The following is a 14845-nucleotide window of genomic DNA, read 5'->3' as shown; positions in this document are numbered from 1 at the left end:
GACCTCCTCACAGCCACACCCAAGGTCTGGGCTCCTGTCAGTGCTTCTTGCTGAGTCCTCAGCTAATGAAAGTAGTCTGGTAACGGCAAGGTTATATGAATTCCGACTCCCAATCAGCCTCATATTAAAAATGTATATGAAGGAAAACAATCTGTTTATCTGGCATCTTATTAGGAAAACGCTCCCATAAAACTCCATTCATGACATGTTAAGGGCTCCTAGTTGAAAGGAGCAGATGTGTCAATATTTCAACTAAAAAAAGAAAGAAACAAAGAAACAAAAATATGTGCCAATTGAAGAATTTTCTTTATGTTGGGGCACCTCGGTGGCTCAGTTGGTTAAGCATCCAGATCTTGATCTCAGGGTTGTGAGTTCAAGCCCTATGTTGGGCTCCACGCTGGGCATGGAGCCTACCTACATAAAGAAAAAAATTCCCCGTGTTCAGCTAAAAGTCTCTTAAGAGAAAAATTATAAGAAAATAAAATATAATATATTCAGCAACCAGAACATAAGAATTCTATCTGGTATGGTCACACAAATCATGAGGCTACATCTTTATATCATTTCACTTTTTAAAAATGCTTTATTGATACATAATTTGTGTATCCCGCAACCCTCCTCTATGTGGTGTACTATTCAATAAATTCGTTTTTTGCTTGGCTGACAATTACCTTACCTTCTGACCATCTGTCATTTCTTCGATTAATTTGATTGGTGAGAGTCAACAGACACGAAGCCCAGAGTGCTGAGCTAAGCCTAGTGGCATGAGCTGCTGAGTTCTACATTAGTAATTTGTATTTTGTTGTTGTTATCAATATTTTTCTAGGTCTGCAACTATATGATTCCTTAATTTTTGTGTGTCTTTTTTTTTAAGATTTTAAAATTTATTTATTCATGAGAGACACAGAAAGAGAGGCAGAGACATAGGCAGAGGGAGAAGCAAGCTCCCTGCGGGGGGAGTGTGGGACTTGATCCCAGGACCCCGGGATCATGACTTGAGCCAAAGGCAGATGCTCAACCACTGAGCCACCCAGGTGCCCCAATTTTTTTGTGCCTTGAAGGTTCATATGTTAGTAAGTTATTTGTAGTTCCATTATTACACATTAGATATAGTAAAAGAAAAGAATCTATCTCTGATCTGTGCCAAAAAGGTAGTAATATCATTAGGGAGGTCCTTCCTACCCTTGTGTATCAGCATTGCCATGAGCGGAAGGAGTCTCTACTTAGAAATTCAGATGTCTATCTTCTGCTGCTCTCAGAGGAATGGAGAACCTCCAGGCTCCAAGCCCCAGGCAGGAGCTCCTTTGTGGGGGGTTGGAGACCCTCAGTGTGCAGAGAGAGATAAAAGCAGGAAATAGTAAGGGGTCATGCTATAGAGGTGAGGGACATAGAACCATGGACCCAGGACAATCTTCCTCTTGGTTCCTGTTCTCCTTTCTTTTCCCAGAGTCTGGGGAAGAGGGTGGTAATAAGCCTGGGGAACCTGGACAGACCAGTGGTGGGGATCCAGCCAGACTCTCCCTCAGGCTTGTCTACCCACAGTCTTATTTGGACGTTGCAGACACTGCACAGGTCACACTAGAGTGAGTCAAGGCTCAGGGTGGTGGGGCCCTCTAGGAGGAAGGGAAGAAATGGATATTGGGCTGTTAACTGCATCCCCGGTAAAGCCTGCATGGGCAAGAATAGACTCCAATGGCAGAAAGGAAAAAGGAGAAAGTTCTGTGGTTCTGAGAGTGACACAGAAAATATTAGCCCACACCTCTGTAGTGCTCTGTAAAGGAGCTATTTTAGGTATGTCTGTAGAGTTACTAATCTTTCACAAAATCCCACGAGGTAAATACATTATTATCCTCATTTTAGAGACAAAGAAACTGAAGAACAGAAAGTTCAATACTTCTTCAAGTGTTGGATCATAGTGGCAGAGCCAGGATCAGAACTAACCAGGGTTCGTGCTCTCCACACTGTGTTCTACTGTCCCAAACTGTGTACACACTGCAAGATTCAATGTGTTTTCACATGTACATAGGTACATGTATACGTGTTAATCTTACATATTTTCCTTCACATGCAAAGACAATCCAGTAACGGTGGTACCTCTGGCATTGGGTTGACTTCCTTGAAAAGCAAATTTTATCAGCTTCTTTTCAAGAGATGAAGTCTTGGCCACTCTGTCAACCATGACCTTTTGGGCCAGGTAGTCATAAGGGACCTTGACTGGCAAATGTCTACAGAGGTAGGACAAAATCTGTGCTTGCTGATAGATTGTCAAGGGCGTTGCTGTCACCCGCCTCTCATAAACCACAGTGGCAAATGTAACTGACTTACTAACACTAATGTGGTTGTGCTACCTTTGAGTTTTGACTCAGATGGAGGCAAACATGTAGCTAGTGTGGCATTTAGAAATAAGTTTGCATTTTTTTTTCTAAAGGGAAACAGCAGTGATTTCTTTATTTTAAAATTTTAACCTCTCCTTTTCTTTGACTTTATCTTCCACAATATTTTTTGTTTTGAGTGTACATGAAAGGTATTAGGGTGATAGATTTAACCTATGTGGTCATTCAGTCAACTAATTCACCGCATGGTGTTTATTGGGTGCCTACCGTGGGCATGGTTCTAGACACCCAGGACGCAGAAGCAAACAAGACACAGGTCTCCAGGCTCATGGAATTAGGGCTGATAGATGATATGCAAAGAAGTAAATATAATAAGCAAGGTGACCTTCAGATAGGTGTATATAGATTCAGGAAGAAAGTTACACACAATGGTATTTGGGAGACAACTGAGAACAGGGTAGAATTATTTCTTAGACACCATATCCTGTGTAATGAGCATTTATGAAGTACCTATTGTGTTAAGCACCTGCAATACAGAGAAAGGGCAAAACACACCACCTGACCACCTCTCCAGCAACAGCAGATGAGAAATCAAATTCCATGTGGATGGACTTGTGACCTGTCTTGGAGCTACCAGAGAAAACTTCCTGGGATACCACTGACATAAAATGTTAATGACACCAGAAGTCTCTCTGGCTTCAATGCCCACAGAGAAATAGGGTCCGTCCCGATTTTGCAGGAATGGTTTGTTGGGAAACATTTCCCACGTAGACATCTCCACTCCCTGGATTAGAACTTTAAGCCTGTGTTTGCTCATTACACAAGTATTGTGGATCTACTTCTGCCAGAGGCATTCAAAACATGCCAAGCTGATGTTGCATAAAAAAAAGAAAACAGATTGTGCCTTCAGCAAATATAAGCTGGTGAGTAGAGTCAGCGTCGCTCACTTTCGAGAGGGGAGCTGACATTCCGCTGCCTCCGGGTGAATGCAAGCAATGGACATTGAGAAGGTCAACTCCATGGACTTTGGAGAATTTGTGGATGTGTTTGGGAACGTCATTGAGAGATGTCCTCTGATCGCGGCTGCTGTTTGGTCCCAGCGTCCATTCTCCAACTTGGAAGATTTAGAGAAGCATTTTTTTGCCTTCATTGATGCCCTTCCCCAGTCAGGTAAGGCTTCAGCATGAGACGCTGAGAGTCTCTCCTAAGGGATTTCAAATATGTTCATCAAAATGCTTTTAAAGATTTTAGCCTAGCTGCTTATCATTGATATACCGACTGGAAATTTTTATTGTAAGGTTTAATTTCTTCAGATGTAATTAATGGGAGTCAGACACTTGCAGGGTGTTAGGCCAAAAGTAGAATTCAAGACGTATGTTGGTCTCAGCTCAGGCCTTGATCTCAGAGTCGTGAGTTCAAGCTCCTTATTGGGCTCTACACTGGGTATGGAGCCTACTTAAAAAAAATCATTTATTTTATTTTATTTATTAATGATAGTCACACACACACACAGAGAGAGAGAGAGAGAGAGAGAGAGGCAGAGACACAGGCAGAGGGAGAAGCAGGCTCCATGCACCGGGAGCCCGACGTGGGATTCGATCCCGGGTCTCCAGGATCGCGCCCTGGGCCAAAGGCAGGCGCTAAACCGCAACGCCACCCAGGGATCCCAAAATAATTTTTTTTTAAAGAGACATATGGTGGCTCAGGTAAAGTGACTGTTAAATAGTAAAGCTATGAAGTCAGGAAGAAAGAGAAACAGGCACTCGTCTCAGGCCTCACAGCTGCTCAGAAGCCAAGGATCAGGCTAAGGGCCCACCTTCTCTTAGCCAAGTGTGTTCACTTTGGGAATGTCCCGTATGCAAGAGAGGAGACAACACGGTATCAGAATATCTCAGGAGCCCAAGGGAAAGAGCAAATGGCTGACATTTTTACCAGAAAGGGCCAGTCAGGACTGGACTGCTGAGGAAAGTAAACTTTCAGATCAGCAACTCCCTGAGGGAGTGAAGGGGAAAAGACAAAAATCTGAAGGAATTCCCCTGGAGAAAGGGAAAGAAATTGCTGATTTCCTCTGGGTAGAGAGAGAAAAAGAGACACTTGTGGGTGTGGGGTGATGAGAGGTGGAGTTGGAGGTTTAGGCTAACCCCAAGTGACTCACAGCCTCACAAGGATTCAGACGCTGAAGGTTAGAGTCAGAGCTGCTTCCTGGGCTGGTATCTTCAGAAAAGCCTGAAGGGAGGTGAGGGGTCAGGGCTGCCTTCAGAGAGGGGCTTTCCACAGGGATCCGCTGTGTGTGTTGGGGGGGAAGAAGCGCCACTCTTTTCTCCATTACGAGGCCAACAAACAGACTCTTGCCTATCTCGTCCAGACTTTGACATTTGGAATTGTTTCTGATTGTCAGATGAATGCCTCCCAGATAAGGAATTCATTTTAATTATTTTAGGCAAGAAGGGAGCAGAGTGTTATAAAATCAAAGTGACAGAAATGTCGGGACCGTGTTGGCAGTCGCCTACTTCTGGGGCCTTTCTGAGCTCTGCCACTGGGCTTAGGGATTAGTGGGGCTGCACAGCCTTGTGACTGATGACTCCCAGGAATGGTCAGCCCCGCTTGATGAGCAAAGGGGCTCCCCTTGTAGCCCTCAGCCTGTAGAGTGAGCTGGAAAGAGCAAGGAGCCACCAGAGCCCATGTTCAAAATGTCTGCCAGGAAAATGCAGGTCAGATGAAAGCTTTCTAGGCCAAAGGGGAAAAGATTTTTAAAGGGTATGAATGCCTTATGAATGGCATATTTTCTATATCAAGTTTAAAAAAAAAAAGGGAGAATCCCGTCGTCTATCTCAATAGCTGAGGGGTGGTGGGGCTGGCAAAGGAAGGTATTGCATGAATAGTTTAAATCTAGTAGTCCCTGGTTTATCCAGTTATTCAACATTTATTTAGGGTTCACTGTGCCAGGAACTTAGATCACAAAATTAAAACTTCCCTATTTCTGTCTTCTCTCCCACTAGTAGACACTCCAATTAGCTTGAGCAGAGGTTCTAGTGAAGGTTTGTTAAGGTCTAGTTGAGGTTAAATCTAATCAGGGATGCCTGGGTGGTTCAGTGGTTGAGCCTTCAGCTGCCTTCAGCTCAGGGTGTGATCCTGGGGTCCTGGATTGAGTTCCACATTGGGCTCCCCGCAAGTATCCTGCTTCCCCCTCCGCCTATGTCTCTCCCTCTCTCACATGTTTATTCTCATAATAAATAAATAAATCTTAAAAGAAGGTTAAATCCATCACAACCCTGAGCAAAGCGGGATTTGGGGATTGGCATTCACTACCTCCATCCTGAGGCTTGTGCTTGATCCTTCTCCTAACTCAGTGGGAACTCTGTATTCTGGCCCATGTCAGAACCCCACATCACTCGGTAGATAGGATACTAGGACTTAATAAGAATTGAATGATTCAGAAGATGAGATCATAAAATGATTTTGAAAGATGATGGATCCTAGTATCTATTCCCCACACGTTTTACCTGGAGTATCTTTAATGGCAGGTTAGTGGGACAAAAAGTTGAGGGGTTGTTTGCTTCTGCACTAGACACTGTTCTGTACAGGAACCTCCCTGTGGGTGGAACCTACTTTTCTGTCCACAGTCTCTTAGGCAGGCAGCTGGGAGCAAAGCTTCAGTGCTGTATGGGTGGTTACACTATATCTAATCCCTTCAAACTAACATAACAACTATGATGATGAAGATGATGTTACACATGCCACTAATAATAGCAATAGCTAACATGTATTTAACTGTTACTGCTGGTGTGTTTCAGGCACTTTTTTCAGCAATTTACATTTGACAAATCATTTAATCTTTATAATAATCTTATAAAACAAATATTATACCTATTTTACAGATGAAAAACTGAGGCACAGAAAGATTAAATGACTTGATTAAGAGCACACAGCTTGAAAGTGGCAGAACTGGGATTCAAAACCCTGGTAGTCAACCCAACAGCTTTTGAAACATTTTTAGAGAATCAGAACAGTCTAGAAACAGTTTCTACGGGGTTTCATCTATTCATTCACTAATTTACTCAATTAGTGTAGTGCCTGGTGTCCCAGATCCTATGTTTGTTTATTTATTTTTATTACTTTTTATTTTTACTTATGATAGTCACACAGAGAGAGAGAGAGGCAGAGACACAGGCAGAGGGAGAAGCAGGCTCCATGCAGGGAGCCCCATGAGGGACTTGATCCCAGGTCTCCAGAATCAGGCCCTGGGCTGAAGGTGGCGCTAAACCGCTGAACCACCGGGGCTGCCTTGTTTGGTTGTTTAAATGAGCAAATAAAATGGGATTCACTGAATAGTCTAGCTTTAATCTTTGCATGGTTGGGAACAAACTGGGTGTCATGAAGTCTTTGATTTCTAAGACTAAAAGACACCTTAAAGAAAAGTTCAGGATAGTGACCTACCTGATCAAGGATTTGTTTTATACATGATCTAAGAAAACCCTCTACCATTAGCAGAAAACAAAATCTTGTTTCTAGAGTAAACCAAGGGTGACAATCCAGTTCTGCTGCGCTATGATGACTATTGGTCAGTAGGTGGCAGTCTAGGATTAATATTCAACTCCAGCACTAATTAGCAAAATACCCTTTTGACCCAATCGGTTTCCGACTTCCGGGCAAGGGACTCAGCAAAAGTAAAGGGAAGACACACACACACACACACACACACAGCCAATAATCAACCAATTCAGTACCGATTTGTGTTAAAAATCAAAGAGCAGGAGCACGTGGGTGGCTCAGTGGTTGAGCGTCTGCCTTGAGCTCATGCCATGATCCCAAGGTTCTGGGATGGAGTCCCGCATAGGTCTCCCCGCAGGGAGCCTGCTTCTCCCTCTGCCTATGTCTCTGCCTCTCTCTGTGTGTCTCTCATGAATAAATAAATAAAATATTTTTAAAAATAATAATAAAATAAAAATCAAAGAGCAAAAAACCCCCATGCATCTCCTTGTGACATTTCAGAATTGGATAGTGCCATAATTTACTACTTACTACTTGTTTCAGAACATAGTTGTTGAATAAATTTAAAAAATACTAATAATTCCCCGAACTGGAGACTATAAGGTATTTAGCAGAGGCTATTAAAATGTGTTCAATCAAAAAACATGTAGCACTGCTTTCTAAGAGTGACGTGTTGGTCAAGTGTCCACTATACCCCAGGAATTGTAGCAGGCATTGAGGATAGAGCAAAGAGCAAGACAAATGCCTACCTTCAATGAGTTTACATTCTAGTCAAAAGAGACAGGATTAACATAAATAAATGGGATAATCTCAGGTCCTAGAAACTATTGGAAGAAAATATGTAATCAAAGAGGTCTTTCTTAGGAAGTGACATTTGCGTTTAAAACCAAAAGATGAGAAGAAAGCAGTCTAAGATCTAGAAGAAAGCCATCTAAGAAAAGGAACCTGAGATTTTTGGCATTTGGGAATTGTATCAGGAAGCCCCGGTACACAAAGAATAGTGAAATATAAAGATATAAGGAAAGAGAAGTCGGGTAGGAAAGAGAAGTCGGGTAGAGGGACTGTGGTAGTGGTAATAGTGAGGGCAGATGCTCATTTGGACTAAGGTTGGAGCAGGAGAGATGGAGAGATGCGACTGGATTCTCAGAATACATGTTAGAGTTAGATTCAACAGATTTTTAAAAAAGATTTATTTATTTCAAAAAAGAGATTTATGTATTTATTTTTGAGAGAGAGGTGGGGGAGGGGCAAAGAGAGAGGCAAAGAGTCTCAAGCACACTCCTGCATGAGTGTAGAGCCTAACTTCTGGCTGGATCTCATGACCCTAAGAGTTGGAGGCTTAACAGAGTCTACTGCCTAGGAGCCCCTCAACAGGTTTTTTGGATGGATTTGGGGGGAAGGGAGGTCAAAAACAAAGAAAAATTAAGGGTAACTCCTAAATTTTTAGTCTGAGTAACTAGATGGGTAGTGGTGCTATTTTCTACAATGAAGAAAACTTTAGAATTGAGAGGACAATATGGGAGTTTGTTAAGTCTGAGGTGCCTAGTAATCACCCAAATGAAAATATTGGTGTCCATGGGATCCCTGGGTGGCGCAGCGGTTTGGCGCCTGCCTTTGGCCCAGGGCGCGATACTGGAGACCCGGGATCGAGTCCCACAAGTCCCACGTCGGGCTCCCGGTGCATGGAGCCTGCTTCTCCCTCTGCCTGTGTCTCTGCCTCTCTCTCTCTCTCTGCGACTATCATAAATAAATAAAAATTGAAAAAAAGAAAAAAGAAAAAATGAGAAAATATTGGTGTCCATATGGACCATAACAAAGGAACTCAGTGGAAAACTGTAGGCTGAACTGGATCTTGGTGTCTGCAAAAAACTGACGGGCATTCCTGCATCAGGGCTCCCTGCTCAGCGGGGAGCCTGCTTCTCTCTCTCTCTCTCTCTCTCTCTCTCTGTTTGCCCCTCCCCCCTCATTCTGTCTCTCTCTCTCTCTCTCTCTCTCTCTCTGAAATAAATAGATAAAATCTTTAAAAACCAGCAACCTCCCTCCCCCCCCAAAAAACTGATGGCATTTAAAGACATGGGACCCAATGAGAACATCTGGGCATCAGTGTAAATAGAGAGGGGAAGAGTTGTAAGTACTGAGTCCCCGGGTACTTCAGTGTTAGTGATCTGGCAAAGCAAGAAACAGTGGAGAAAGGATGCAAGTGATGGTCATCTTTTAAGAGGGGGAGAGGAACAACCATGTGACATTCTCTCAAGAGGTTGAAGAAGAAGACGACAGAGCACTGGTTGTTGGGCTTGGGCAAGACATCTGATGTCCATCATCCACGACTTTGATGAGTGCACACAGGTGTGGTAGGTGGGGCTGAAATCTTGATAGAGCAAACCTGAAATAGGAGGTGAGGAAGGAGGCAACACCAAGTAGACAACTCCTTTGAGGAGTTTGCTGTAAGCAGGAGCAGAGATATAGGGAGAAAGTAGAGGAAAGAGGGAATCAAAGTGGGTGTTAATTTTGCCGACCGGATGAGTGATTCTAAGACATGTTTGTGTGTTGATGAGGATAAAGGAGTGCAGGGAGTAGGGGGAGAAATGGATGCTTGAAACTGTAGTCTTGAGATGAAAAGAGGGGCTGGCTTCAAGAGCACAACAGAAGGGACAGATGATCCATTGTGCCATGCGGGAGAACGCACTAGTTCCTACCGAGCAAAGAAAAGAAGAGGCTGGTGGGCTGTAATAGGGTTCTAAGCCAATCGCCCATTCTGCAGTGGCCACTGTTGTCTGTCCTGTTCTCCTGTTGAGATAGAGTGTCAGCTCTGTGCCAGGAACTCTCCTGGATGCAAAGATTCATGACTTGTCGTCAGAGCAAATAATACGCATCTACACCTACATCCCTACATGTGTCATACCAATGGCACAGGCAGTAGGATTTTAGGAAAGACTGAAGAATAGACAGCATTGAAGTGGTCCTGTGAACCACAGGTCCCTCCACTGACCTAGCTAGCGCTGCACCCGAGTGGGGCTGGTTCAGTGAGTGCCATCCCTGGTAATACTCATGGGGTCAGTGGTGTGGGGCAATAAAGAGGGCGTTTTTTGGCCAGACAGGTGGGATCAGGTTCTATTTTTTCCGAGCCACCATCCTGTAACAGGCTCCCTGCACTTTTCTTTTTATCTGTAGCTCTGTGTGTGTGTGTGTGTGTGTGTGTGTGTGTGTTTTCTTCTTTTCTTTGCTCTCCCCTTCTCTGGGCCTCCCTTCTCTCCTCTTCCTTCTCTCCTCCCCACAAACAGAGTAAAACGAGGGCTCAATCCTGGGCAAACATTAACCCCAGGCGGTGTTTTCAAGAGGGGAGATGAACCCAGGGGAGTGAGAAGTGAGGTGCAAAAGCAAGGAGGAACAAGGCAGGTCTGGCACACGTGGGACCAGCCCTGGGCACCATCGCCTTCCTGCTCTGCAGTCAACTAGGGGAGTCTGCTGGGGGCCCTAGGGGGATGGACACCCCCCCAACCCCCCACCCCAGCGCCACCCACCAATAGCTTACTACTTCCTCCAAGCTCAAGCTGGGCCTCTAGAGAATCAGAAACAAGGGGGGGAAGGGAAGCTGAGAGAGGGGGAGTCTTTGAGAAGACTGGTATCAGCCCCCCTTGCCTACAGATCGCTTTGAAAACCTGAATATGCAAGGAGGAGGCGCCAAGGTGAGCCTTCTGTCCAGACCTGTAGAGTCGCCCAGGACTCGGTTTCCCCGTTCCCCAGCCAGCTGTTTGAAGGCCCAGGGCTTGTGCACAGGGGTTTGGAGTAGATTTGGTGTGGTAGGGGCCCCGGGGCACCGCCAGCCTCCAGGGCCAGGGGTTGGAGGGGAGTGCAGGTAGGGAATTCAGCACCTTCGTTTTCACCCACCCTGATCAGCCGCAGGAAAAGAATCACCTAGTGTTTCCAATGCCCCAGGGACATGCACATGAGAGGGGATCTAAAATAATGTGTTACACAGGTGGAAGAATTGGTGACACGAGTTTCATTTAACTAAGCACTCCTTAACCCTCGAAGAGCAGCCAGTTCCCCCAAGTTGCCTGTCATTTGAGCTACAAGTTAAGTGACTTTGGGCAGGTCACCTAATCTAAACCGAACCTTCACTGAATACTCTCTCTTTTTTTAAAAGATTTTACTTATTTATTTATTCATGAGAGACACCGAAAGAAAGAGGCAGAGACACAGGCAGAGGGAGAAGCAGGCTCCCTGTAGGGAGCCTGATGTGGGACTCTACCCCAGGACCCTGAGATCCAGACCTGAGCTGAACCGCAGGTGCTCAATCACTGAGCCAGCCAGGCGCCCCACTTGAATGCTCTCTTAAATTTATTTTTTTAAAGATTTTATTTATTTATTCATGAGAGACATGGAAGGAGAGAGAGGCAGAGGGAGAAGCAGGCTCCACGAAGGGAGCCCGATATGGGACTCGATCCCGGGCCTCCAGGATGCACCCCTGGCTGAAGGTGGCGCTAAACCGCTGAGCCACGGGGGCTCCCCAACTCTCTTAAATTTAGATGTTTGCCCACCCTACCCCCTTGTTCACCCCCCTTCCCCAGCCACGGTCTATGCATTAGATGGTGCCATCCCCAACATCCTTTAATTGGGTAGAAACTACAAGGTTTGAATGCTGGGAGGTTTATGTTATAACTGAAGCAGATTTTAAATGATCTCCCTTTCCAACAGAGCTCCTGACTATTCCCAGGGCCACAGTCGGATGCTCCCAGCTGCACCACAGTCCAGTTCCAATGTTTACAACGACTAATAATAATGGCTGTTTATTGGATGTTTGCTGACATTAGGCACTGTGTTTTAGGGAAATGAATTGTCTCTAATCCTCACAGCTACTCAGCAAGTCAGGTGTCATTACCCTCATTGTACAGATTACGGCAGTCTGCTTACCATATCTGAAATCTTGCCCATTCTTGAGGATTTGAATTCTCTCTTTAGAGAGCTAAGCAAAATGGTTGGCCAGGGCTCAGGGAAACTCCTTGGGTTAGGATTTAAAATCTCAGGTATCACACCAGGGGGTTCCAATTTTAGGCCTGGGAGATTGAGAGGTTACCTTCCAGGAAAACTCCAAGTTATTCTCTGTGATGTCTTTGGAACCTACTTGTTGGAGCAGGGGAATGAATCTCAGACAGGGTGGGTGGTGAGTGGGTGCTACTTTCGTAAAAGGAAGAAAGCCACTTTCCTTTAAAGGGCTGTGGAATTCCTGCTGGAAATGGGTTTCTTTGCAGTTAATCATCTGGACGGCTCTTGGGATGCTTGATTCCAGAAGCGCAAAACTCACACTTAGGATCACAAAATCCTGGACATTTATTTGGCAAGCCCCGTGGATGTTCTCTCCCCCCCCCCGCCCCTCCCCGCCCCTCTCCTACGGACAGAACGAAACCCATTCCGTGGCTTTTGCAGGAAGTCTTCAGGCCCTCGCGTCCGGCCCTCTGCGACATCAAAGCCCCCTTGAGAGCAAAGGACTTTGAAAAGATACGAAACGCTCGGTCTCCTTATCGCGTCCCTGCTCCCTCCCGAGCAAGTCGTAAATTCCGAGGCCCAGCGGCCTCTCCCCTCCGCTCTTCTTGCCCCAAGGTCTCAAAGGACAAACTTGTCACTTCCCGCCCCGCCCCTGGGTCCAGGCCGAGGCCGCTGAAGCTGGGCCGGAGGGGCGATGGCAGTGGGCACCCCTGCACCTCCAGGGTACCCCCCGCCGCCCCCTGGAGCCCTCCCCGGGCGCGCTGACGAGTCCCGCCGCCGTCTGTGCTTCCCCGCAGGCCGAGAGGGCATCCTGCGCTGCCACCCGGACCTGGCGGGCCGCGAGCTGCAGCAGGGCACGCTCAGCGCCGAGTCTCGGCGGGAGCAGAGGGGCGCGGGCCTGACCAGCCTGGACGCGGGCGAGCGGCTCCGGCTGGCGGAGCTCAACGCGCAGTACCGCGCGCGCTTCGGCTTCCCCTTCGTGCTCGCGGCGCGGCGGAGCGACCGGGCGGCCGTGCCCCGCGAGCTGGAGCGCCGGCTGCGCTGTCCGCCCGCGCAGGAGCTGCGCACCGCCCTGGCCGAGGTGAAGAAGATCGGCCACCTGCGCCTCGCCGACCTCCTGGGCGCCCACCCAGCCGGCCTGTAGCGGCCGCGCGGGCCCGGCCCCCGGCCCCCGGCGCCGGTCGGGACGCGCTGGGACGCGAGGGGCGCAGGCCGGGAACGGCGTCCCCACGCGCACAAAGGGAGGGGAGGACTGGGGCCATCGTGCCCTTTTGTCCATCCACCCACATGCACACGCTTTGCCAAAATAAACAGGTTCGTGTTTGCCCCCGGTTTATCCAGCTTCAATTCTTCACTCCTTTTGCAGCCCGTTGACGCCACCAGCCTTTGTGGATCCCAAAGCCCGCATCCAGCTCGCCTCTCTGGCTCCGCATCCTCTCCTGCTAAGCCCCGGCTGCAAAGCAAAAAAAAAAAAAAAAAAAAAAAAAAAAAAGGCCAGAAAAGGAATCTTTTTTTTTTTTTTTTTTTTTCCAGAAAAGGAATCTTTTTTGCCACTGCGGTTTGTCTGTTTTTTCTTCTCCCACCTCATTCGCTGTGCCCGACCTTTACATGTGAGCAGATGTAGTTTTCTCATTCTGGGGCGCCTACGGGAGCCGGAGCCGGAGGGAGAAAAGCAAAGTACTGGTTTGGATCCTCCCTAGGGGGGAAGCCGCGGGTGGGGGTCGCTGGGCGGGAGGGAGCCTCGAGATGGACCAACTTTGGGGAGGCGTCCGTGGGGGCAGGCGGAGTAGCTGCCTTAGTTGCTCTTGAGAGAGGGTAGGGACTGGGGGTGTCTCCAAGGTGGACCAGCCTGAAAGTCGGGAGCCGGCGGCCTCTGGGACCCTCCCACAGGTCGCCCCTCACCTTGAGACTCTCCCAGAGATCGGGCCTTTAGAGTTGGATTGTCAGAACTCCAGGCTGTCCTCCACCCCCCGGGGGGGGGGGCATTAGATCATTAAAAAGTTAAAAAATGGAATAAATAATAATTTAATAATACTCACTGAGTACTGCTGAGTATCCTGGCCTCCCCAGGTGAATATGAGAACCACCTTCCACCTCGCTGATAAAGCAGGTAATAGGGGGAAATGGCGCACATTGAAATCCTTCTGGCCTAAGGCCATTCTGGGGTTCCAGAGCTGTCTGCACTGAGGGCCAGAATGCCCACTCACGCAGAAGGAGTTCATCACACACACTTTCTGTCATCCCCCCACGCTGGAAGGTCTATCGTTCAGGTCCTAAAGAATCAGACCTAAGTTTCTGGTGGCAGAGGAGAAACAAGCCACAGTCATCCTCCTAGATACAAACAGGAAGAGGTGAAGGCAGAATCTGGCCATTTTGAAGATTGGAATCTCTATTAGTGACCAACCCAGGTCCAGAGTAGCAGCAGCAACAAGCAGCAAGAAAACCTTGTTTTCCTAAAAAGCATGCCTTGGTTTGGAGGCTGGATTCACACTCTGGCCACACCAGGTATTTCAATCAAGGAATCTCCATCCCATTCCCACCTCACAGGCATTCTGTGCTAGTGGTAAGGGAGAAGGCCAGAAGCGGGTCATGGGGCCAGGTGGAGTGCCAGGGACGTGAGCTGTGGCTACCAACATCCCTGTAGACTAATGCCAGGGCCTCCTCTGCCTGGGCCTGTGCCAGATGCTTTCTCGGGATGCAAGAAGACCAGGTGCACACTACAAAGGCACATTGAAGACTCGGTTCCTGTGCTCTAAGACCCCAAGGCCAGGGTGGGCCTCATCAGGCCTGGGGCTAGACACTCCCCCCTTCACTTTAGCCAGGGTAACTTGGGGCTTTTACTGACACACACGAGAAATCCGCTGCTTGACTCAGTTTTCCGGCCCAGGATACAAGTGCCACAGACTGGGCCTGAGACTCACATTGATCTACTATATTCAAGCGACCCTGTCCAACCCTAGGATGAGTCCAGCTGAGCTAGATGAGCCCCCGTTGCAGAGTCTGGACCCTTCGTGTAAATGTGCTCAACCTAAGAT

General features: G+C 47.5%; 1 protein-coding gene across 1 annotated transcript; it reads left to right on the top strand.

Annotated features, from left to right (window-relative positions):
* Window positions 1-3248: 3248 nt before the first annotated feature.
* Window positions 3249-13144, top strand: URAD (ureidoimidazoline (2-oxo-4-hydroxy-4-carboxy-5-) decarboxylase). Its single transcript, XM_041764906.1, has 2 exons — window positions 3249-3503; window positions 12608-13144. Exons 1-2 carry the CDS (start codon window positions 3320-3322, stop codon window positions 12952-12954), a joined length of 531 nt encoding a protein of 176 aa, XP_041620840.1. The 5' UTR covers window positions 3249-3319; the 3' UTR covers window positions 12955-13144.
* Window positions 13145-14845: the final 1701 nt, after the last annotated feature.

This window comes from Vulpes lagopus, chromosome 8 (genome assembly GCF_018345385.1).
Source record: "Vulpes lagopus strain Blue_001 chromosome 8, ASM1834538v1, whole genome shotgun sequence".
Lineage (NCBI taxonomy): Eukaryota > Metazoa > Chordata > Mammalia > Carnivora > Canidae > Vulpes > Vulpes lagopus.
The sequence above is the reverse complement of the archived record's forward strand: the minus strand, read 5'-3'. Positions and strand labels throughout refer to the sequence as shown.